The 22661-nt window shown below is 39.5% G+C and overlaps 1 protein-coding gene across 1 annotated transcript; it reads left to right on the plus strand.

The window, feature by feature from the left end:
* Window positions 1–938: 938 nt before the first annotated feature.
* LOC134159737 (sodium-dependent neutral amino acid transporter B(0)AT1-like) lies at window positions 939–21774 on the plus strand. The gene is made up of 12 exons (XM_062611011.1): window positions 939–1249; window positions 8204–8344; window positions 9739–9876; window positions 11122–11303; window positions 12057–12167; window positions 12951–13063; window positions 14484–14612; window positions 16062–16218; window positions 16923–17127; window positions 17820–17979; window positions 19714–19876; window positions 21068–21774. Exons 1-12 carry the CDS (start codon window positions 1048–1050, stop codon window positions 21275–21277), a joined length of 1911 nt encoding a protein of 636 aa, XP_062466995.1. The 5' UTR covers window positions 939–1047; the 3' UTR covers window positions 21278–21774.
* The last annotated feature ends 887 nt before the right edge of the window (window positions 21775–22661 follow it).

A 22661-nucleotide genomic window follows, 5' to 3' on the forward strand; every position in this document is an offset into this window, starting at 1 on the left:
TCTGGCAGGGACTGGACTTACAATATCCCTTCTAGTTGTTTTATTTTCTCCACCCTGTATCATTGTATGCAATGAGCCTGTAGGGCTTAGGTGACAAAAATCTTTTGCACAACATACACTGTGCTAGGTTTTATATATAGTTTTCAGTGGCAAGTACCTACTTTTAGATAACACTGAAGTATAAATGGAACAGTCTTGTTAGGATGTACTGAAAGAATGAGGATGTGAGTAGTACCTGTAATATTTGATAAGCAGAGCTGCTTTTTCATTTTTGACCAGTGTATCATAAGGTCATTAAAAAAGTGAAGGAACCTTTGATTTCAAGCCCATTTACAAGAAAAATGCTATATTCCTCAGACCTTGTTCCACAATGATTAGAAGCGTTAGAGTAAGCAGATTATGCTTATAATTTTAAAGGTCAGATTTTATAATCCTTTTCACTCTCCATCCTTTTTGTCAGAGCATTTAGAACAGCAAGATCTGTTTTACAGAAGGAAGAGCATGTTTCAGTAATTATCATGAAGCATACAATATTGTAAGCATATGCTATGGGAAACTGAACATGATGGTGATTCACAAGCAGTTTATCGTCCTGATAAAAACCAGCATGAAACTTCTATATTCAGTCTGAGGCCAGTGGAATCTTTTTACTCCATATTTGCTAGGGCTATATATGTATTTAAGTGAGTTTAAACAGGGGAGTGGCAAGGGATGTTTCATAACCTTATAGGTGATTACAGTTTATAGCCAAATTAGCTCTTGAATTACATTAGCTGAAATCAATGTCTTCTACTAGGTGAACAGACTGTTCCATAAAACCTTGACAGATAAAGCATTAATAAGTGTCAGAGCTGACTTAGTCAATCGAATGATTTGCTGACACTTGTTTTTACCACAAGCCTGCACTTTCAAGTCTAGTGCCAAAGGTTCATTATATATAGCTGAAGACAGCAAATAGATGATCTCTTTTTGCACAGATTTCTACCTAGCTGCCTGTTTCACTGTCTCCTCGCTGGGGCAGCATTTCTGGTCAAGAAATTGAAAAGCATGGTGAAGCTACAGTTGCCCAATCCTGGCCTGGAGGACAGGATACCTTCCCTTGAAGAACTTGAGGTCCTTGAGAAGGAAGAGGCAGATACCAGACCAAAATGGGATAACAAGGCTCAGTATATGCTGACATGTGTAGGGTTTTGCGTGGGCTTAGGAAATGTGTGGCGGTTTCCATATCTCTGTCAGAGTCACGGAGGAGGTAGGTCTTTAATATATCTTAACTGGCTTTGTCTATAAACTAGGTTTAATCTCTTTTGGGAAACAAATAGTGGAATATGTTTAGACCTGGTCAGTTCCTATAATGATGTTCACGTATAGAAGGTTATTTCCCACGTTATGTATATCCACTGAAGTCACATTAGTGATGGAGAAAAAGGAAGGGACTGGTTTTATTTCAGGATGCAGGACTGATCAAATCAGTCTTGCACTGCCATGTACATAATGTATTTTCTTTATCTAAAACTAATGTTACTTTACATGCATACATATATATATAATGTTTATTTAAAGTATTAATAAACTACTTGGGAATATGATTCTGGTCACGGTGCCAAATGATCATTTCATAATGGTGCTTTCATAGGTTTTGGACTGATCTGTGTATCAGCTGTAGGGCCAGTGTGTGTAATTTTTGATAGGAGTAATAGTGTGAAAGCAGTTAACGTTAAGGACATGGTATTAGCAGCTGGTGTTGTTAAGTCATTTGAAATCTGAATGTATGCCTCCAAAATCCATGGCACTTGTTGACTTCTCAACTTCTTCTACTTAGAAAGTGGGCATGCCCAGTTTCCCAGGGTTGATTTATAGTCACTTTCCTGCTTTTCTATCTATCTTTCCTCATGTTCTAGCTGTATGAAATGCAGCTGAAAAATGAACTTCCAACAAACACAAAGAACTTGGCGTGGATCATGGTTTTGTGACTGATGTCAATGAAGATTTATGAATTGCTTGTGTGTGTCTGTCAGTACTGTGTTTCAATTTATCCTTTGGCAGAAATTATTTTTCTTTCTCATTATCCTGTGGCTTTTATTGCAAAGACACTCTGAAGTCTGGGTTCAGCTATCTCCAGTTGGAAATATGTATTTAGTAGACATTTTGGAAAGTTTTGCTTTAGTATTTTCCACTCAACATGGTAGCCAAGACGATTCATTCATCTTTGCACTTGTGTGGAACACTCAGGGACCCAGACGCGTCTCTGTAACAGAGTAGGGGAAAACCACAACCTTCTTCCAGTCTATTACAAAGCATATACACCAAACTCATGCGTGAGCTGAGCAAGCTCCATTTTCCCCCAGTCTGTCCAGTGTCTTTACCCTGGATGGTGTATGTCTTCACACTTCATGTCTTCAAGGTACTACACCACAAGGTCTTCACTGAATCCTGGATGCAGAGCAGCAGGAATCTCTGCTGTTGCTCTGTTTCACTGGAGATGGGGGTTATGCTGCACCTCAGTCTGTCCCTGGTATGACTGTTTTATAGACTTTTAAAGCTCACTTTGGATTTTATGGTGGATTATGGCCGTGCTTTAGGAAATAGAAAAAAATACAGCTATTTACTACACAGTAAATACCTGCAGAGGATAAGAAGTCTTTGTGATCACATAATTAGAGGTTGTCTCTTAAGGTGCATACAGAATCAAGGCTGCATAGACAACTTCATGAAAACAGTTTCTAATTTCTAAGGGTTGGCTTTGCTATCTTAACTTCTTTCTTTTTGAAATAAGAGTTACATGGATGAGCATTTGGAGTCATTTAGCGCTGGTCAGGTCTGGTAGCAAAGACGTAGCTAGTCAGTATTTCAGCAAGGACACTCCTAAATGAGGCTAGATGTCCACTTACCTTGTGAATCAGTGTTTGTACATGTTATATTCCTCAGGAAACGTAGCCAGACTACAGTGTAGCATAAAATTTATCCTTGTAGTACTTGGACTTCAAGGAAGGTGGATTTCTTTTCTCTGCAAATAGACTGTAGTGAAGGTAGTTAAGAACACTGAATTTACAGCTAGCTTGCCTTTCAAAAACAAATCAGTTGTTACATAATTTGGCCACTTCTGTTGTCACAGATTATGAGTCTATACTTTTTGAAAAAAATATATTTACCCCAGTCCAAGTTAGTAGAATAAAGCACATTTTATCTTTTCTATGTCTTGAAAGTTGTAAAATGTATCATTACCACAAGTGAACTAGATTTCAATATACACACAACATAAAAGCCAGTGTTTGCCACAGTGCTTTCACCAGCTTAATGAGATAGACATTTCCTTTCATTTGATAGCTTTCTCTGACATTGCTTAATAGCTTTTGTTTAATCTTTATTGAGCAACATGTCATTTAATCAAGTGTTAAACATTTTGTTCCATACCTGATTAGTATTATGAAAAAGAGGATGTATGTTTAATGTTTAAACTGTTGATTAAAATAGAAGTATTTAAGTCTTCAGCTTGCGTTTGTCCGCACTAAACCTTGCCACTATGTGAGGGAGAACCTGTTCATCTCTGTTCATACCACACTGAATGAAGTAGCACTAATGGCATTGGCAGTTCCTTGCTGGTTTCGGCACTCTCACTACAGTTCAGGTCTAAGAATATGATAGCATAGAAAAGCATTTTTGTCTGAATTTTACCTGTCTTCTCTTTATGAGAAATTATGTGAAAACAGTAATATTTCTTTCAATTTCACATTAGAAACTCTTATATTAAAGAGAGAGTAATAGATGTTCAACAGGTGTTCAAACCAAATATTATATGTTCTGAAATGCAGCACTGAAACATGGTTAGAATCTAATATTCCAGTTGAAAGGTTTTCAGACTGGAAAACTGCCCACTGTTTACATACATCTGTACAGCACTTATTTTCAGAGCATTGGTTTACTTGTTAGGTTCATGAAATTGTGACAGCTTAAAAACCATTGTTTCTTTTAATGTCCTGTATAGCAGCTTTGCAGAGTCGTTATCACCATTTTTCCGTTATAGCTTCCTTCAGTAAGCTAGGGGAGAAATTGAGAGAAACAGAAAATACAGCAGAGTTGGATTTCTGAGCTGGCTGTTAGAGTTGAATCCTGTAAAGGAAAGAACCCAAGAAAGAGGAGAAGCGGCATACACAATTCAGAACTGCCACTTTATTTCTCTTGCAAACCTACCATATTCCGACAGCTAAATATTAGTGGTTTTACTTATTTGCTCAGTTCTGACATGGCACACACTGCATTTTTAACACATCAGTTACACAATACCATGTATAGTGTGGTAGCTAGAAATGTTTTAGTTTTATATGTTTGTGTAGGGGTATAGATCATGCAGTTCAGGTGTATACACACACCACATAGTTTGTATCTGTGGTAACAAAAGGACAGAGATAAACCTTCTCCATTTGTATCCATCCCAGAACCCGGTCTTTATTTCCCAGTGATTGTAATGTAATGAGAAAGCTTGGGAGCTGTGAGCACACACTTGGACAGCACACCTTTTTCTTGTGATAGATGGCTCCATGAGGGCATCCTTCCCCCTTTCCATGGCTGCACAGGAAGGCCATGGAGCCCCTTTACCTGACTGCTTTTAAAGATGTGTCATGCTTAAATACTGGTTTTATGACATCATAATAAATATATCTAAGTATCTCAAGGCCTCAGGAAATCCCCTGAGGCTAATAGAGTGCTCACAGCATGTTCAACACAAAATATGGTTCAGTTCTGAAAGCCTTGCAGCAAATTTGATGCAGTGTGCTGCAAGCAGGGAGTGTTATGGTGCAGGGACAGAGCTGTTGCCGAATCTCACTGCCTTGGAGCGTGAAGCATCATGTCTACACAGACTGCAAGAGCTGTGTGAGTGGTGGTGTGCTTTGCATTTAAGGTTTGCAAGAATGTCTTAAGCAAGTTAAAAATGAAGCCCAAATCCGAATATCAACTTTTTATCATTCGAATATCAACTACTTTTTACCGAAAGTGGAAAGCTGACGCCTTCTAAAGGAAATGCTTTTAATGCTGATCTTCCTTTCCTTCTGCTAACAGAGGTGGTAAGCACCAAACCCATTTTTTCTTTGACAGGTATGATAAGAAACAAGTGGTCACAGATTGAAAGGACTATAAAGCATGTGCATTTCTTTACGCAACAAGATCTTTGATCGGGGGGGAAGTTCTAATGAAGTCCTTATGTGATCTTACTGTGACCTGATGAAAAAAGTGACGTCTCTAATAGGAGCAAAAATGGTTAAGCAATGCACCTTAGCAGAACTGACTGCTGGTACACTCTTCATTTCAATAGATGATCTAAAATCACTGCAAACCAAGTTTCAAAGGGGGACAAGGACTTGCCCTGAGTGCAAATGAGGAGTACTTGAATCAGGTAGCTGTACAGATCCATCTTCTGGACTCAATTACTACTATTTCTGAGAAAGGGCTTTACCTTTCTCAGCAATAGTAGAGATAAGTGAGATTGCAGTACAGCAGAGGCATATCCAGCATTCAAGAGGGAAGGTAGAAAAGATCCAAATGGAGCAGCCATACGAATTCTGTAGGGTCAGGTTTCAGACTCTTAGGAGGTGTCTTGTGCTTGAAACAGGGAATGCTCTGGAACTAAAAATCGCTGGTATAAACACAATTATGTTGCCCTTATCTCATCTTACCCTCTTGAGAGCTCCTGGACAGAGTGTGATATGAGGGAAAATGTGTGCCAGCCTGACATGAGATTGGAGAGCATGACATATTTTTGGCAGCTTGCAGCTCCATTCAGTGGTAAGTAACTTTCTGTGAAAGGCCAGAGGCCATGTGTGTGGAGGTTGTTCCCACTGGCTCTTCCACATAGAAAGGAAGCCATTGGGATGTAGTGGGACATATCAACAGTGAGAGGGCACTCATCATGTACATTCAAAATCTTGTTTTCTAGAACAGCAAGAATAAGACAATTGGGAGAAGTGTTATTCACAGAAATAAGGAGGGGTTTCAGTAGAGAACAAACTCTTTGAAGCCAAATCTGCATGCACTGCATGTCTAATCAAATGAAGAGGGACCCTTATGTGCACGTCAGTGCATGTTCCAGCGCAGCTAAGCAAGTCCCTAAACCACTGGCGAGTAAGCACCATGCAGCAGCTTGCTCAGTTCCCACCTGCTGAAGACCCTGGAGCGGTGGGAAGACAGAAGGGAAGAACTTTGTTTTGGAAGATATCCCAGTCCCTCTAAAATTGCCCTATATGTTTCGTGTTTGTTATCTGAAAATACGTATCCAGAAAGGAGCTGATTGTTCTAGCACTGATACTGTTTGTAATGATACCTCAGCTAAGACTACAGTGCTAAATTTGAATTTGCAACTAGAGTTCAGTTTCCTCAGATCTAGGGTTGACCACCATACTTCATTCCTTTGGGGCATTGCAAAGCAGCCACTTTCCTCCGAGATCAGAGAACATCAGCTTGAGGCTCCTAGATCCAAAAGGTAGCTGCTCCCCATTAATGCAAGACTTTTGTTCCTGTAAAGACTACGTGGTATCTGGAAAAGTGAATGTGAAAGAAAACAAACGGGATACTGTCCTCTTTGGTGGCGATACCCATATAATCCTTTTCCTGAGGCGATAGATTGACACAAGAGAAATAAAGGAAGAGTCAGCAAAGTTGGAATTTTAGCAAACTTCTCTACAAATAACAATTCATAATGAGTCCTTCAGTTTTTAACTAATAAAAAATTTCCCAAGTCAGTCATACTTCTGGCTCTCCTCTGAAACCTTTTCAGTTTGTCAGTCTCCATTTTCACAGTGATAGCCAGTTTTTAATGCAGGCAAGATGAGCTACACTGATTTTATAAGGTGTTAAACTTTTAGTAAGAAGTTTCTGTGTTGCTAAATGGCATACTTTATACAAGTCTGAGAATAGCATGCCCATACAGCTACCTTTGCCAACTGGCGTCAACAAAAAATGTCTTTTCTGGTGCATCAGTGATTAATCATTCAACCTGAAGTGTGGCATGTGCATTTTCAAAGTGCTCAGCATTTTTAATAGCTTTTTATGCATTCAAAACTACTGATTTTGATTAGCAAACCTTAAAAATGTCAGTGAAAGACAGGTGAGTAGCTAACATTACTTGAATTCCATAGGATTGGAAAGCAGAAAGTATAATTGGCTGGTTTCATTATAATAGTGGCCACTTGGTATAACCATATTGGTTCTAGCAGACTCTACTGAAATACACAGAAAATGAAGACTTTGCTGTAATGATAATTTCTAAAACTCTGGTGTAGACAACATCATAAGATACCCCATGGAGTAGACAAGTATGCAGTTCAGCTCTTCCAAAAGCCATTCAACTGCCTTGAATTCCAAACTATAGTTTCCATTCTTCAACTTTCCTCTTTTCCTCGCTAACTGATTTTCATTTCACACATGAGGAAAAAGTCAGCAAGTACCCAAGCAGGAAATGTTCACATGCTGGTTTGCATTTTTATGCGCTGAGTTTATGTACTACCTATAATTAGAAAGTTAAAGGCTTTTTGCAATGACAGATAACCATAATTCTAGTAAGTAGCAGTATAAAAGCATCTGCACTGTGGCATTCTGGTGTGGAATGTTATCTCCCAGGTCTTAGATACACTTTATTCAGGAAAAAAAAATAATTTAGAATTGTCCTGTACCAATCAGCCTTGTCATAATTATCAAGGTTTGAACCCTGTACTTCAGAACTCTTCTACTCAAACATAAAGGCTGTTGAACGCAGCTGCTGCCAGGAAGTTACTGGTTACTTTATGCAGACAGTCCAGGCTCCTGACTAATCATTTGTGGCATTTGATCAGTTCATTCAAATACTTCAAATACTTTTCATGATTCACAGTTATAACACCTGAATCCTTTGCAGAAAGAAAAGGAAGTCATTCCAGGAAAGCAGCTACCTTTCCTCCGCTTGCAACACAAAGGGGGTTTCTTCAAAGCTTAACCTTGGGGCTGTATAATTTCTGTTTATGTTTGTCACTTGGGAAGAATAGGAATTCCTACCTGAAACCACATCTGTAATCAAGTCCCATGCTTGGGCAATCAGGCGAAAGCCTTGCTCAGAAACCAGAAAAGGTTTCCACAGGTATGCTTTCAAGTCGCTTGCTATGTCAAAAGCCCTACATGTCTGTGGTTTTTGCAGTACTTCACTGATAGGAATATTTTGTTTCTTTCTTTTCCATTTCAGGAGCTTTCATGATCCCTTTCCTGATTTTGCTAGTCTTGGAGGGTATCCCCCTGCTTCACCTTGAGTTTGCCATTGGCCAAAGGCTGAGGAGAGGCAGTGTGGGTGTCTGGAGCTCTATCCACCCTACCCTGAAAGGGGTTGGTAAGTCTGAAGAGGATACAAAAAGTTAACCGAGAAAGCATAAGTCTCTGAACTCATAATGGGAAAAGCAAATCTTCAGGACTTTATTCTGGCGTGCCATAAGAGATTCTAGGATCTATTACTTTTTCTTACTAACTCTCCATTGAGAGGTCAAACTAATAATAACAAGGCACTACAACAATTTAGTGTCCACATTCCCAGGTACTGTGGGCCCAATTAAAACCTTTCTCGAATTTGAGACAGATTTTGTGTTTAAGAGAGATATTTTTTGTATTATCGATATTCACCATTTTTACCATTAGGTTGAATGTTTAAGTGTGCCAAAACTTTATTCTGTAACTGTTCTAGGGATAAATAATAGTTAATTCTTTCTTTAAGCTAGTTTACTAGACTTTAGTTCCATGTAATGTTATTTTCCTACATTTGAGAGAGGTACCATGTCAAAAGCCATGGACACAGTACTTTGCAGAACTTCTTCACATTTGTACTAGACTTCTGAGTATTCAAACACTCCATCTAACAATGCAGTTAAAGCCACATTATGTACACAGCATAAAACATTCCACAGACAACTCGTAACACAAGAAACTCGGAAGGTGCCATTTGAACACCACGAAACACTGGGAGGGTGACCAACCACTGGCACAGGTTTCACAGAGAGGTTGTGGAATCTCCATCCTTGGGGATACTCAAAATCTGCCAGGACATGGTCCTGGACAACTGATTGTAAGCAGCCCTGTTTGAGCAGGGGGTTGGACCAATGATCCTGTCCAGCCTCAGCCATGCTGTGATTTTATGATTACCACACACTTGAAAGGGAAAAAACACAACCATTATGATGGCTGTTGGCATCCACCAGACCTGTAAATCAGTTACAAAACTTAGTTGCTCATTGCATCTGGAATTTTTCAAACTTCTTTAGAAACTAAGAGCCTACAGGAGCTAATTGTTAGCATTTACTGCTAACAAATACTGCTAACTCCTCTGCCAGAGGGGTCAGCAGAGATTGATTACAAGTGGAGGAAGAGAGGTACCAGCTTGAACCCTGAACCTTTTCACAGACTGTGTCTCCTGGCAGCCATCCATCCTATACAACAACACGTATGCTGACCTCCGCCGTGACACTGTGGCTTCTAAAAGGCTGCCAGCTTCAATTCTAGAGTAGTTTTAGGCTATACGTCTATGTAGGACTCACCTGTCCAACCTTTAGGTGACAAATTTACTGTGATTAAATCTAAATCCAAAATAAAGAGAGGAGAGGGGAAAGGCTATAAACCCTGGAATTATGGTAGGGAGAAGAGCACAGAAAGGCTGAGGCTCATACTATATGTTTTGATATGTCTTGAAGACAAGAGTATTGAAACTCACATAGTGTCCTGATTTATTTTCTTCAGGCATAGCAGCAATGTTTGTATCCCTCCTGGTGGGTTTATATTATAACACTATTATTGCCTGGGTAATGTGGTATTTCTTCAACTCCTTCCAAGACCCCCTGCCTTGGAGTAGCTGCCCTCTCAATGCCAACAGAACAGGTATATTTTATGAGATATTGTATTTCATCACACAGCACATTTCTCTGTTTCTAGCAATTAGCCTAATTGAGTTTTTTCTGTCATACAACAGTAAGGCATGCCAGCCCTGTCAGGAACAATGTGCTAGGTTAATACTTGTGTTCTGTAAAATTTCACATTCTATGAAATGCGACCAATGCTTAATCTTTGAGACAAACTTTGACTTTTTATATGAAACTTCAGGGCTGATTTTGACAGATGTTCACGCACAGAATACTCACAGAGTGCAACTCTAGCATAAACATTAGCATTTTCCAGATTTAGACAGTGTGTTTCATCCATCTCTTCACCAATAACCCTCGGTTAGCATACTGAAAAGGGAAAAAAATATTACAAAGCATAGTCCACATGAAACACCTGTATGTCTCAGTATAGCAACAGTCCATAGCAGCTTTGTTTTCCATTGTAAGCCTGACATGAAACTGAAGCAGGCTTTCCTGGTGGGTCAGTGAACAGCAATTCAGAGAGCTTTGCTCCTCTCCTCCCAGAACAGGTATAAAAAGCCATATATAAGAGCAGGCCAGGGCAGAATACTGCACAGGTCAGCACATTCCAAGGAGCTGGGAATGCAACCTGAGCTGACAACATCTTGAATGGTGCCCCATAAAACAGAAAGAAAAGGAATTGCTGAGCTGAAGGAAGTGTGGGAGGGGAAGAGCTGCCTGGATGCAGGAAACTGTGGGCAGGTCCTCACACGCCATCAGGGAAGAAAAACCAGGATGCATGTGGAAATCCCAAAGTTGGTTGGTTTTTGCTAGGAAGTGTACAATCATAGGAAAACATCAGCCTAACTGTTTTTCTTCTACTTAACATAAAAATCCATGCAATGCACATACATTTATACTCAGAAATCCTCCCCAGTGTTTCTTTGGCACAAGCGGTTTCTAACCTCACAGTTTTGTAGAAAAAAAAGAAAAAAAACATAAAGATAGAAAAGACTTTGGGTGAGCTTCATAGATTTTATCTTCATGGTTGCATTAATAGAAATAACAATGAAATCTGTATTAAAATCCCTGTTAAACAATTCTCTTTTAAATCTCTTATTTTTCCATGAAACCAACCTCTAAGACTCTGAAATTTGGCAACAACAGATTCAATGGCATTAGGTGGCATAATTTAGAGCACTGGTGTTTATTATTTAACTTCCTTCTTTTTTTTCAAGTAAATAAAAAACCATAGAGAATGACAACCATTTTGTGGTTACAGGTTACATAGAAGAGTGTGCCAAGAGCTCTCCTGTAGATTATTTCTGGTACAGAGAAACACTGAACATCTCCACTTCCATTGATGATTCAGGCACTATACAGTGGTGGCTTTTGTTATGTTTAACATGTGCATGGGGTGTACTGTATGTGTGCACAATCAGAGGAATTGAAACATCAGGAAAGGTACTCTGTTTTTTGTTATTTATGAGATGATATCCATTATGCTGCTGTGATTCCTGATTCATACAGACTGACTCATACTGTTGAAACCACCTGTTTCTTGAGTAAAAGCACATCTAAAACTTCATGTGTGATCACTAGGACTGCATTTTTAAGAAGGAAGCTAAATTTGATTTTATTTGAATTATGTGGAGATTTTTGACAGCAGTTTCACTTCCTTGTCCCTGTAGGTCCTAGTAAAACATTCATTAGGTATCACCACCTTAACATTAATATTAATCTTAAATGCAGGATTGAGGAACTCTGTCTTTTTGCTATGGCCATTCTCTTCAAAACATACATGTACACATTTATTTGGGTTTGTGCTAGTCCTGAATATTACCTCTCTAAAACTGTGATCAATGCTCTGAGGCCCAGTGAAGCCTAAGAGCCCATACTTGCATTGGCAGCACCAACCTGATTCCACTGTGTAGATTATATTTTATGCTGCTTTTGAGTGATCTGATTTTAATATCAACAATGGGGATTTGTCTTAAATAGAGCACTTTAACTGTAAACGTTTATTCTTAAAACGTTCTGCACATACTGTTTCCCTTGGACATAGTTTTCTTTAGTATGCTAATTGTGACTCACTTAAAACTTGCCATTATTGTTAGTCACAGTACCGTATTTATTCCCCCTTTCTTCCCTGAAGTGCTGTTTGTATTCCAGTGCTCTGTTTTATTGGAGTGTTTTATTTAAACGTTCCTTTTGTAGGCTGTCTATGTAACATCAACTCTTCCATACCTTGTGCTTACCATTTTTTTAATCCGCGGCTTGACACTGAAAGGATCCACCAATGGAATTGTGTATCTCTTCACCCCAAATGTAAGTCACTGCATGGTTTGTCCCTTAGTGAACACGATGTAGTTCTCTCTGTAATTAACAACTGATTGAAAATTAGTGCCCCCATCGGTGCTTTTCTATCACTCAGACACCTTTAAGATCTTGATTCTGGGAGGTGAATCCTTTGCATCAGATGTAAAATGTATACATACACACAGGCATTTTCTCTCTCTCTCTTTCTCCACTCCTCAGCAAAATCTGTTATAAAAATGGAAGGATCATCACAGAGCAATGGAATGGGATTGCCTTAAGGGGGCTTGCTTGCTTTTCCTGTATTCCTGTTAAGGACAAGTCTAACTTTATAAAGCACAAATCATTTAGTGGGAGTAGAACCCTTCTAATCAGAGCAGCTTATATGGACAAAAGACCTAAGAGAATGGTTTAAATATACAACAGTTTTTAAACAAAATAAAAGGGGCTTAATTTTCCATGAGAAGATCCCTGAATGGTCATTATTAATGCTAAATAATAAACACCTTTTCTGGAAACAGGCAAGGAAGCTGTCAGCTGTTGAAAGTAATATGTTTATCTTCAAAATACTTGTATAAAACTTAGATAGGTTTTCTTTTGAAAAACAAAACAAAACAACAGCCAAAAAACCCACATCCAAGTTTCACCAAAGTATCAACCTGTTTGTTGATATTCTTCAAAAATGGTGAGTTCTGCATGGCTAATGTTCTTGGTTTAATCGTTGTTTTAAATCCCTCATATTCGGTCACAATAGCAATGTTGCATATGCTTAAAGCTGTATGTCTGATGCCTCAGGTAACCGAGCTGGCTAACCCAGTGACGTGGCTGGATGCAGGTGCTCAGGTGTTTTACTCTTTCTCCCTGGCCTTTGGAGGCCTTATTTCATTCTCCAGTTACAACTCTGTTCAGTAAGTAGCCAGGCAAAAGCCAAATTTTATATGAATATTTCATTCTTTCAAGTGAAAAACTTCCACTTTTGCCCATTACATGGGACCAGGCTATGCTCCTTCAATGCCTGGTCATTCACAGCTTAAGGAGGAAACTGCAGAAAGTCATTACATTCCCACGGAGATATAAGAAAAAACCCAATGCGAGTTCCAGCATTACACAGTGGAGTTGGGCTATCTGCAGTCCGACACCAGCTGATGGATGGTTTGGGAGTATAAACATCCCAGGAAAACCATGAGGTTTCAGTGCTTCAAGATTCAGTCATTCATAACAAGGAGGAGCTTGAGCATCTTAATTTCTTTGAAAGGAAGAAATCTTTTTATCAAGCCTGTTATTGAGAATCTCATGTGACAGTGGGAAAGCTGACACAAGAATACAGCAAGGAATTCCCATTCAGTGCTCTCCACCCAGTAAAGACCTATTTGCAATGCTACAAATGCAGACGGGCCACAATGTCACAGGTCTTGGCTGGACAGGCTTGTCTTTTCTCTCCTCCTCTCAAAGGTGATCAGGAAATTAAATATGACATCAACTTAATTTCAATAGTAATCTCTTGCCCAAGAGGAATGCGACATCTACAGCTTTACAGCCTTCTCATAAAACCATTAACTAATTTAATATTGATTCTTCATCTTCTCCCTCAGATGAAAGTCTCTTTCTGGCTCTGCAATTTTTTTGTCTTAACATAGATACATACACTGGCAAGAAGTGCCCGCAGCAGAGAAGTCTCTATAAGGCAGTTAAACTTTTACAATGGAACAGTTTCTCTCTCTGATGTTATCAGCAAAATGTTCCATCCCATTTCCAAAACCTGAGGACATTTTGAGCCATCTTTTGTCCAGCAGTCAAACACAACTGTTCCTAAATGCTCTTGGCTACTTCAATTTCACCATACCAAACTGCAATGGAAACTTTTGTTCAATTTTCCTTTGTGACTGCCTGCATCCAAACCCAAATTTTTCACCTTGCAGCAGAATACCCCAGCACCTAAAATACAGTCCATGGCAATGTGTGTCTGCAGACACGTATGACAGGCATGAAAAGGAAGAGGCATATTTTTTGCTGTTCATGTTTTACTTTCCATGACCTGGACATGGAAACAACTCAGGCAGTTATTACTTATGAACAGGATTGTTTCAAGAAAAAAATGACAACCAACCAACCAAATCAACCAACCAAACCCATGTCTGTTAAACTGGTCAAGTCACCAAGTTTTAATTCACTAAATCTCTCTCTAACAGAGTTCATATACTCTTAGAGACTATACTGATGTACCAATGCATCTGTAGACTACTTTTCTGGTTAGTCTTGGTAGCCAGTTTTCAGTATTTATTTTGGGAATGTGCTTGAAACCCATTGTTTCATCTCTTTGCATTGCAGCAATAACTGTGAGAAAGATGCTCTGATTATCTCAGTGATCAATGGTTTCACATCCATCTATGCAGCAACTGTTGTATACTCCATCATTGGATTCAGAGCCACAGAAAGATATGATGACTGTTTTGACACGTAAGTTATTGCAACCCCCCCCTCCCCAGATTTATGATTTCTGAATTATTGCAGCTCTTGACCTACATGGTATCAGACTACGTATTACTTCCAAAAGTTCAAATCAAATGGTACCGTTCCCATAGAAAATGGTAATTGTTTGAGCCACCTGATTTTCTACATAAATGTTGCATACGCGGCCATATTTTGCATTATTCCCCAACATTTCTGAAAAATAACATAGAAGAGTGTATTCCACATTTTAATGTGGGTTTTTTCTAAACAATTCTTTCAAATATAACTGCAGTTATTGTAACAATTTCTACCTACATAAAGTCCGATTGTTTGTGATATCTTATTTCTCTAAAACATGCTAAAATAGCTATAGTTTTGGAGGTAAATGTGAAAAATTAGTACTGTGCAACAATGTGTATGAAACAGCATGTCCTGAAGAAATGTGTTTCTTTAACCTCATAGGGCAAAAGTTTCAACAAAACTAGTTCTGTGAAAACATGAGTTTTACACCACATACTTAAGAAAACATGAAATAGATATTAGGCTGCTGCTGCTACATCTACTAAGGTTGATGTCAAACCCTCAAAGGTCTCCGATATTCTTGGCCAAACTATGTGGTTCTGCTTTGGAGATCACTTGCAATGAGACACTGAAACACTGCCCATTTTATGAGAGCTCTCCATGTCTAGGCAGTTCTTAGAGTCCTGCAAAGTCCCAGCCACAGCTGAATGACAGTGTAGGCACCTCAGGTACTGCTAATGGCTCCGCATATTCCCTTGGGAAATTACCCAAATTAATTAATTACATTATTTCTATTCTAATTTATTAGATGGAGCTCCACCAATCACTGGAAAATTGGCTAGAAGCTTTGCAAAAAAAAACCTCCAAAACGCACAAACCCAACGCTGAATTCACAATAACTGATGTTTGCTGAGCTGACATGAATTCAATATTCCCTGGCCTTTGTGTTAGCTCTATATTTAGGTTGCCTTTCAAAGAGCTTAAATGCTTAGGTCTTATCAGAGGTACCTAATTTTACCAGAGCAATTCAGATCCCCTTCTAACTGGGGCTGCCAGACCTTGTAGGTTCCAGTCAAGTTCTTCCACGGTCAGCTGTAAAAGTGCATGATGCTTACCTGTGGACACCTTACACATTCCCAGAACCTGCTCAATCTGGTAACTGGGGCCTCGCCTGCAGTGCAAAGATGGTCACGTAACCTCTGCACAGGTCCCTAGAGCATCCATCCATTTAGCTGTCATCTGTCCCATGAAAGACGCTCAGTCAGACTCATCATGGAAGAAGAAAGAAAGAATTGCACATGCAACCACTGGACTCTCCAGTTTCAAAGTCTGATCTTGACATCATGCTCTCAATAACTCGCTTGGTGATGAAAATAAATCCTGAGGATGCTCACAAATAAATAATTTCAAATTACTTGTATTTCACTTTTTCAGAAATATTCTTACTCTGATGAATGCATTTGATTTGCCAGAAGGTAATGTAACCCAAGATAACTTTGAACAAATGCAGCACCTATGTAACATGACTGATCCAATGACTTTTGCAAGCCTGAAGTTTGAAACCTGTGATCTAGAAAGTTTCTTGAATGATGTAAGTTTAATACCCCCACTCATATCAATGCCATAAATATAGCAGGAACACACCAGTTTTTTAATTGCCTAATGCTTTTTCTTCTGAGGTTGTTTTTTATATAGTTGCACTGATTGATTGCAGTTGGCCTGGAACACTCTTGAACTAAAGGATTACTTTTGTTTACCACATTTCTCTTTTGAAGCTATAAACTGTTAATTCCTCTGAAAGGTACTGGCAACATGTCAGACTAGCAACTAAAACCACAAGTGTTCTAGGCTGGTCAAATAGCAGCAGGCATTTCTCTAGAACTAGCTGTTTGCAGCTGTGGTGGGACAGGATGACCACAGAAGAGACTCCCAGAGCAAGTAAGCAGATGGAGCAAGCCCTGTCCCAGTCAGTAGGAGCGTGTCACAACACAGAAAGAATGGATCTGGACACTGGGGTTAAAAAGTCACAAGAAGAATCAAAGGGTTGCACAGGGTTTTTTGGATGAAAAGGTGATGAATTGCAGATGAAAATAGGTGTCCATGAAATTTCATGAAATAGAATTCGTATTATAATTACAGAAAACATACTGCTGCATTAGGAGGTCTTTGTGAAAACAAAAGCCTAAGTATTGTGGTGTGGTGTAGCATATGCCAAGTATAGTGAATACCAATGTAAATGTCTGTGCTGTGTGATGTTAATGAGCCTAACATTGGAGCTTCTGAAATCTTCCACAGGGAGCTGAAGGAACTGGCCTAGCCTTTATTGTCTTCACGGAAGCTATCACCAGAATGCCTATCTCACCTTTGTGGTCCATTCTCTTCTTCATTATGCTCTTCTGCTTGGGTTTGTCATCTATGTTTGGAAACATAGAAGGTGTGATTGTACCTTTACAAGATCTTAAGATTATAACCCCAAAAGTGCCTAAGGAGCTTTCTAACTGTGAGTGTTTCTTTTTGGAGACAAGTGAACCTTGGGTGACATGGTTTAGTGCCAGGTGTCCCTGCCCACGGCAGGGGGGGTGGAACTAGATGATCTTAAGGTCCTTTCCAACCCAAACTATTCTATGATTCAATGACCACCCCAGGGAATATCTTGTGTGCTGAAAACTCAACCCACCAGCCATCTGTTTGCTGATCTGGCATGGTCTTCAGACATAGGTAACCTAGACCTGATAACCAACTGATGGTTTTCTCATGTCCCCCAGTGGGACAGCTCCTGTGAGGTTGCTTCAGAGCCTTGCAGAGAGCTGCTTATGCTGTGGCTTGCCCATCAGCCTGCTCATGATGATTACCATCTCCTCCAGTGGGAATCTGGAGGATCTGACTCCTTCACCCAGGCATGATTTCTCCTAGGACAACATTGCCCAACCAATGGAGGAAGAGGACCTGCTCTGTCTCCTCATCCGTCTCCCATTTTATTTGCAGCATCTCCCACCTGTGCAATGCTAGGAGAGTTGTCATTTTACTTCATAGAAGCAGACCTCCTCAGAGTACCATGAAAAATTAAGTGGTTACATTCAGGCTGCAACTGAATTAAAAGTTACTTATAAAGCTTTCTAGATACTGCAAAAATATCTTACTTGTTTTATTTTGTTTTCCTTATCTAAGTGTGCTGTTTTGTTCTTTTCACAGGTTTCATTTGTTTGGGTTCTTACCTGGTAGCTTTAATTTTTGTGCTGGAGTCTGGCAATTACTGGCTAGCTCTCTTTGACAGTTTTGCTGGCTCTATTCCCCTGCTAATCATTGCATTTTTTGAGATGTTTTCAGTCGTCTACATTTATGGAATAGACAGGTATGAAATACGAGTTAAAAGTTACTAGAAACTGGTGCATAACTCAGTTAGTTATATAACTGCAATCTTGCTACATCTCGATGCATTGTTCTGTCATAGAAAATACTGAGATCACGCAGCTGTAGTTCAGGGTTGTTTATCTGATTTAGGTTTCCAAAAGAGTTCTCAACAACAAGAAAAAATGCTTGTGAAGAGTGCAGTAGGGATTTTTATTTGCACATGAAAGCTTTCCGCCTTATTAATACATTATAACAGATGATGCTCTATAATGACAAGCTAAAATAAACACACCCTTAAGATATTGCAAGACAATATTAAGCATTAGCAAGTGCCCTAAAGTATAATAATATGAGTGCAGATAATTTAGTCTTAAAGTAGGCATCAGAATGTATGTATTTGCAACAGTTACATTAGTGCCACTGCAGGTCATTTGCGTTTAAAATCTGGTGATCTTTACAATAAATCTTCCTCAGGAAAATTGCATTAAAGATTTAATTAGCAGGAGCAAATTACAAATACATTGGCACTGAGATGAAAGTTTAAAACAGAGGTATGTCCCAGGAGTATTTAATGTGACTGCTAAATGACCCTGTCCAAAGCAGGGATCTCCAGGCAGGCTGCAGATACTATTTTATAGCAGGATGCAAATTGAAGGCTACAAAGATATGTAGAAAGCTGATAGATTCAGCACTTTATCAGTTGTAGCAGTGAGTAATTATCCTATCAACCTATAACCCTATCAGGTTCTATAGATGTAATAAATCAAATTCCACCATATTTCTATTTATAATTAGTACATACTGAAGATGACAAAAGCATGGGGACTTCAGTCACCCACGGGTTTTGCTTGAACCTGTGCCAGCTGTGCTGCTTTTAGTGATGGGGTGAATGCTACATTGCTGTAGCCCTTTTAGAGTACAGAGCTTATCAGGGCTGCCCAAAGGTGGTCTTACCTGCTCCAGGTGAGCGTCTGTGACCTTTTTCTGAGAAAAAGGCATTGGTAAAGAGATGACTGTTTGAAGGGGAGCCCACATGTTATCCATGACACTCATGTGAACTACGCCTTGGGCATGCTCTGCAGTCAGGACATGGGCTCCATAGCATTTTAAGAATGACACCTAAATCTTAGAAGTTAGGGATGAAAAGATAAATTCTCATAGTAGTTGAGACTCAACTGAATTCTGTGTGTTGTTCATAGCTATAGGACCAACTAAACTGTTCCCTCAAATGTATCCCCATGGGATAAGCTGGAAAGGCAGACAAGAGGACTAACAATAGAAGTCCAAATTTCCAAAATCATTATTTTCAAGAAGTGCATGCACATGGTTCTGTATCATATGTAGAGGTCATAAATTGGCTCAGGACTGATGCAGGCAGTACCTCTCTCAACTCTGAGATGCTTACCAAAAAATTATGAACCAATACTGCAATGAGTTATGGGGAAAGTCCATTTCCATTGACTGTTTTGTGTAGCAACTATTTCACACGGGCTTCATTGACTACTTGAAGAAAGTACACTTCCAAAAACAATTTGCCTGACTTACAACAAATTCTACCTTAATTTGAACTACTTAGGTCTAACTCCTGATGTTATTATCAGTCCTCATTTCACACTGACATTGTGAAGTCCAGGGAATCCCAGCAAGGGGTAGTTTGGAGTCTCCTGTTTATGAGCAGGCACCCTTTGATCCTGATCAGTTTTTAGTGTCCTGAACTTCCTGTTTTTGTTTCTAGGTTTAACAAGGATATTGAGTTCATGGTTGGACACAAGCCCAATATTTTCTGGCAGGCTACCTGGAGAGTTATCAGTCCTCTCATTATGTTAGTTATCTTCCTCTTTTATTTTGTGGTGAAAGTCAATGAAGAGCTGCTCTACAGTGTTTGGGACCCTAGCTACGTAAGTTTGTAACACCAAAAAAATTATGTACAATTATTCTCTCTATTCTTCTTTCATCTGAGTCACACTCAGTTATATGCAGCTTCCATCTGAAACAGTTTTCCAGTAAAAGACTTACTACAACACATATAGTAATAAAAAAAGGTAACCCTTAGAAAAATAAGACCTAAATTCAATTGCAATGCCTGCAGCTGGTGTCTGGTGACGTGCCAGTAACCTTTCCAGAGGGGACAAAGCCAAAACATTAACCCAGTTGTCATGCAAGTCTGAAACAGGTGTCAGTTCCTGAGCAGGGTTTATAGAAGAGTCAGATATGTCACAGGCTTTCTATGTTGACAAAGGACCAAAGCTGCGAGTCCATTTTGATATTGCACTTGTTTCTGGGTGCATTTAAAATCACAGAGTGGCAGTGGTACTGGTTACTCATCACCAACCGAAGAGATAAATATTACTTAGTATTAATATCCAGGTTTATATTTTCATCACCCATTTTTTTCATACAAAATTTAAATTATAATTGCAGCAATAGGTTAGGTAGTGTGCCTTTCTGCGCCTTGCAGAATAAAAGGCTGTATGTCATACAGAGAAGGGCATATTAGAAAAAGTGTGGACCCCATCACTTCCCCACCTGTCAAGCTCTGCTTTTTGTTCTCTGGCCTTGTACCAGTCATCATCCTTAAAGCAGGAACAGTCATGCAGCACACTTAATTTGTAAAGATGAATTTTTCTTTCCACAAGACAGAGACAGAAAGGGAGTGAAAGATGAGGAAGCGGGACTGCCTTCTTCTCTCTTCCTTGGTAACCTCAATTCCTTCTTAATAAAGTTGCAGCCTTCCTGCACCCTTTGATTTCAGCCTTCCCACACAAAGGCTGTTTCACCACCAAGCCCTGGTGGCCTGTGAGCCTCCCCCCGCCCCACACTACTTTGAGCCTGGGAAGCGTGCCTGGAGGAGTCTCCCTTCCTGGCTCCTACACCTTTCACACCATCTTTTTTCCATAGCTTGAAGTAAAAATATGTCCAAACCAGGTGAGACTAATGTGGAAACTGATGTGGAATTGGCAAATTATTGTGCCACTGTGGCTAGCTACTGTTCTGATTCCATCCTTGATCTGTTGAATTACTGAATATGTACATGTTACCAGGTATTTGCTCCTCACGACTTTCTATAACTCTATTGTTTGCTCTTCCAGGAGATGTTCCCCAAAACACAGAAGGTTGAATATCCCAGTTGGGTATATGCTATTATTGTAATCCTCGCTGGAGTGCCTAGTTTGGCTATCCCTTCTTTTGCCATCTACAAAGCTATCAGAAATTGCTGTCAGAAGAAGAATGATCATATGGGCCTTATGATCTCCACATCTGAGACTTCTGTTAATGGAAACCTAAAGTACTCAGCATAAAATCATTTAAAAAAATGTAGAAGAATTCCTTGGCAGTGAGAAAAGTAAAAAATATTTTTTTAAAGAATCCAGAGTTCATTTTATTTTCATAAGATGATAACTATGTGTTGTTTCCAGGTAAACATTTCTCTGCTTAACAATGTAATGCACTATGAAGAGTAAATGGCCTGGATTCTGGCAGCAAAGCAGCAACATTGGCAGGTGATTGGGGCACCAGGCCTAATCATTTGTCCTCTTCTTGGTTTTGAGGACAGCTTGTTTGAAACTGGCTTGCAGTTCTCTGTTTGAGGATGCACTGCACTTAGCATATCATAAGTGACTCTTCCATCTGCAATCATTCCGGCTGGCTGACAACATGAAGGGTAACTTAATACCGACTCCTCTTGCACATCAATTGTTCTTACTTTACATGACACTGTGTTGCACAAAGCCACCAATATTATTTGTCTCATGAAGAAGTTTAAAATATTTAATAAAAGCATTTCTCAATATGAGAATGACAGCTTGATTCATTTACAATTCTAGATATTTTATTAATTTCTTATTACTTCAGTATTCCCAGCAGATAGCACTGGTTTTGCTGATGACAGAAGAGATAATCTTGTAATAGGGCAGCAGTAGTCCAGGAAATGGCAGTCTGCTTTCTCTGGCACCCATGAACAAGAGGTGCGCCCCTTGCCTGGGAGGTCCATGCTGATGGGAGAGGTACCCAAGGCACCCAAGCTTGGGTTCAAAGCTTCTTGTTTTCATCCACCCCAGGATTGTGAAAGTGAGTAGCTCTAGCTCACATACATACCGACATGGACACACACACCTACCTCACAACTGTTTCAAGCTTTAGACTTCCATGTGACCCAGAGGAGCTCAGTCAGGAGTCCCATTCCTTATGTGGTCACTGGAGAGAGAAAGGGGCACTGTGTAGAGCACCCAGGCTGAACGTCAGTAGCAGACAGTGTAAATGTCCCCTCTGGATATCATCCAGCTTTTCGGGTACATAAGCAACACGCCTGTATCGCTTTGCACCTCTTCCTATACCCACTTTCTGAGACAAGAATTGATCCAGTTTACACCCTGACATTCCCTTAGGATCAAAATATTCTTTTAGAAGAAATAGGGATATTTAGGGTCTAACTAGTCTAGACTGTATGTTTAGAGTAGTACGTCTGCTCTAAATAGAGAGTAAAGTACCAGGCATTGTATGTGTATTTGAATTATTAAATCCATTTGCATTCCATTTTTTATTATTTGAGTGTGAGTAATTATTTAAACTATTTAAAGATGTTTTTCTGTAACAGAAAAGAAAGTTTTGTTAGGTTTTCCTGCTGAGAAAAAGCTCGGCCACTCAGAATGAGCAAAACCAAGTGTGACATGGTCAACTGCAGGC

Source organism: Pezoporus occidentalis, unplaced genomic scaffold, assembly GCF_034315485.1.
Source record: "Pezoporus occidentalis ecotype Australia unplaced genomic scaffold, CSIRO_AGI_Poc_V1 ctg15, whole genome shotgun sequence".
Taxonomy (NCBI): domain Eukaryota; kingdom Metazoa; phylum Chordata; class Aves; order Psittaciformes; family Psittacidae; genus Pezoporus; species Pezoporus occidentalis.